Source organism: Oncorhynchus clarkii, unplaced genomic scaffold (genome assembly GCF_045791955.1).
Source record: "Oncorhynchus clarkii lewisi isolate Uvic-CL-2024 unplaced genomic scaffold, UVic_Ocla_1.0 unplaced_contig_13953_pilon_pilon, whole genome shotgun sequence".
In the NCBI taxonomy this organism is placed as follows: domain Eukaryota; kingdom Metazoa; phylum Chordata; class Actinopteri; order Salmoniformes; family Salmonidae; genus Oncorhynchus; species Oncorhynchus clarkii.
In genome coordinates this window covers 1-2,500 of record NW_027259515.1, presented here as the reverse complement: position 1 = coordinate 2,500, position 2,500 = coordinate 1, and the positions used below count along the sequence as shown (strand labels likewise).

General features: G+C 49.7%; 1 protein-coding gene across 1 annotated transcript in view; it reads left to right on the top strand.

The window, feature by feature from the left end:
- Positions 1–1,754, top strand: part of LOC139400283 (receptor tyrosine-protein kinase erbB-4-like) — a gene marked incomplete at its 5' end in the record, with an annotated part of 24,508 nt that extends 22,754 nt beyond the window's left edge. The window contains one exon of the mRNA XM_071145252.1: positions 1,618–1,754. Coding sequence (XP_071001353.1) covers positions 1,618–1,754 — 137 coding nt within the window. The remainder of the gene's footprint in view (positions 1–1,617) is intronic.
- Between the last annotated feature and the right edge of the window lie 746 nt (positions 1,755–2,500).

Below are 2,500 nucleotides of genomic sequence, written 5' to 3'. Positions count from 1 at the left end.
TGTACACATGCACAGAGATGCAGGAGCAGATGTATTCAGGTATGTACACATGCACAGAGATGCAGGAGCAGACTTATTCAGGTATGTACACATGCACTAAGTCCACACAGTCACAAGTTTTCAACACAATGGTGTCATTACGTTCTAGGGACCCCGCCCCCTACAGACACTAAACCCCTGATTCAGCTCTCTGCTGAATAAAGTGCTTACTGGGAAAGAACTTACTGAGTTGTAAGGTGTTGGAGAAAATGACAGGTTATGTGATTTTCTGTAGAGGGACTCTCATGCATTCATGTCAGGGGATTGTATTATTCAGACCTCTTGTTTTGATTCAAGCACATAGAGAGTTTGATCCTATGCGAGATTTACTTTGTGTGGTTCCAGAACAAGAGCCAGCTCCATTTTGGCTCCATCAGGGCTCCAAATGGCTAGTATCCACAAGGCTCCATGCTTGGTCTATGGAGAGCTTGGAAACTAGGGCTGGACGGTAGCAGCTTGACACCTCAGCATCCTCAGATGAACACATTGGTCCTGTGAGATGGGGCTGGGAGTGAACAACACACATGTCACACTGATACAAGACAGACAATGAGAGAGTGAAAAGAGAGAGAGAGAGATAGGGAGGGAGGAAGGAAGAGGACGGGAGGCATGAGGAAGAGAGAGAGAGAGATGGGGATGAGAGAAAGAGAGAGAAGGAAGGAAGGAAGGAAGGAAGGAAGGAAGGAAGGAAGGAAGGAAGGAAGGAAGGAAGGAAGGAAGGAGATGAGAGAGACGAAGAGAAAGATAAAGACGAAGAAAAAAATAAAGACAAAGAGAAAGTAGGACGTGTTGTGGAGTCTTCCTGCCAAGCGGTGGTTGATGTCATTAGCGTGTTAATGAGTCTTGCGGTGTGCTGTGGGATCAATAACCCTGTTAAGAGGCCTCTTCATTAGTCTCGCATCCAGCCATCGACCAGCCCAGACAATGGAGGGGGAGCTGTGGAAGTGGATTGGGACAGGGGGACAGGGGGACATGGCAGACGGCTCACCCCAGGGAATGTGTCACTCACTGGGGCAGTCGATGAGGAAAGTGGATGGGCTTGTGGAGGTCAGCGGGGAGTGTCGTCAGATGCAGTGTCTATTGACTGTTTAAGTTTAAAACAGTGTTTTACAGTATTGTAACAGGCCTGGGCAGAAAGAATGGTAGAGGTATGGGAAATACTGGTGACCACACACACACACACACACACACACACACACACACACACACACACACACACACAAACACACACACACACACACACACACACACACACACACACACACACACACACACACACACACACACACACACACACACACACACACACACACACACACACACACACACTACCCTTTAGGTTACTTTCATCATGCGTTAGCACATATTGCCAATATAACATCCATGTTCACACCTTATTGTGCTGTCATGAACAACTTTGTAATTTTCTACTTCATATCGCTGTGTCCCTGATGTGTGTGTTTGTGTGTGAGTGTGTGCGCACGTGCACAAACGCGTGCGTGTTTGTTCATTTGTTTGCACTTGTGTGTGTTCTCGGGTCCATCTGTGTGTGTGTTCATATGTGTGTGTGCTCCACAGCCCAACAGAGGATGGTGTGTGACCGGCTGTGTTCTGAAGATGGTTGCTGGGGTCCAGGGCCTAACCAGTGCCTCTCCTGTCGTTACTTTAGCCGAGGACGTTCCTGTGTGCCGTCCTGCAACCTCTATGACGGGTGAGTTGACCAATCACATCCTCAGAATGACAGGACTTGACCAATTCTGCTGGCGCGATATCGACCAATGAATGGAGAGATGGCAGACAACAGTATTGAATGTATGTTGGGTTTCATTCAAATAATTGTAGGTAGATATTTCCATTCTGGACACTTAACAGGGAAAACTTCTTCGTAGTCTTCCTCTCTTCCTCACCATATCCTGGCTGGGTGGAAGTAATGAAAATGCCCTGAATTACAATACAATGAGCTTATTCTGGGTGAATAAACAAACGTGACTCTTACGGTGTCAGGTTAGGCTGTACCCACAGGGGAACCAGGGTCTGGTGTCAGGTTAGACTGTACCCACAGGGGGAACCAGGGTCTGGTGTCAGGTTAGGCTGTACCCACAGGGGGAACCAGGGTCTGGTGTCAGGTTAGGCTGTACCCACAGGGGGAACCAGGGTCTGGTGTCAGGTTAGGCTGTCCCCACAGGGGGAACCAGGGTCTGGAGTCAGGTTAGGCTGTACCCACAGGGGGAATCAGGGTCTGGTGTCAGGTTAGCCTGTCCTCACAGGGGGAACCAGGGTCTGGTGTCAGGTTAGGCTGTACCCACAGGGGGAACCAGGGTCTGGTGTCAGGTTAGGCTGTCCCCACAGGGGGAACCAGGGTCTGGTGTCAGGTTAGCCTGTCCCCACAGGGGGAACCAGGGTCTGGTGTCAGGTTAGGCTGTACCCACAGGGGGAATCAGGGTCTGGTGTCAGGTTAGGC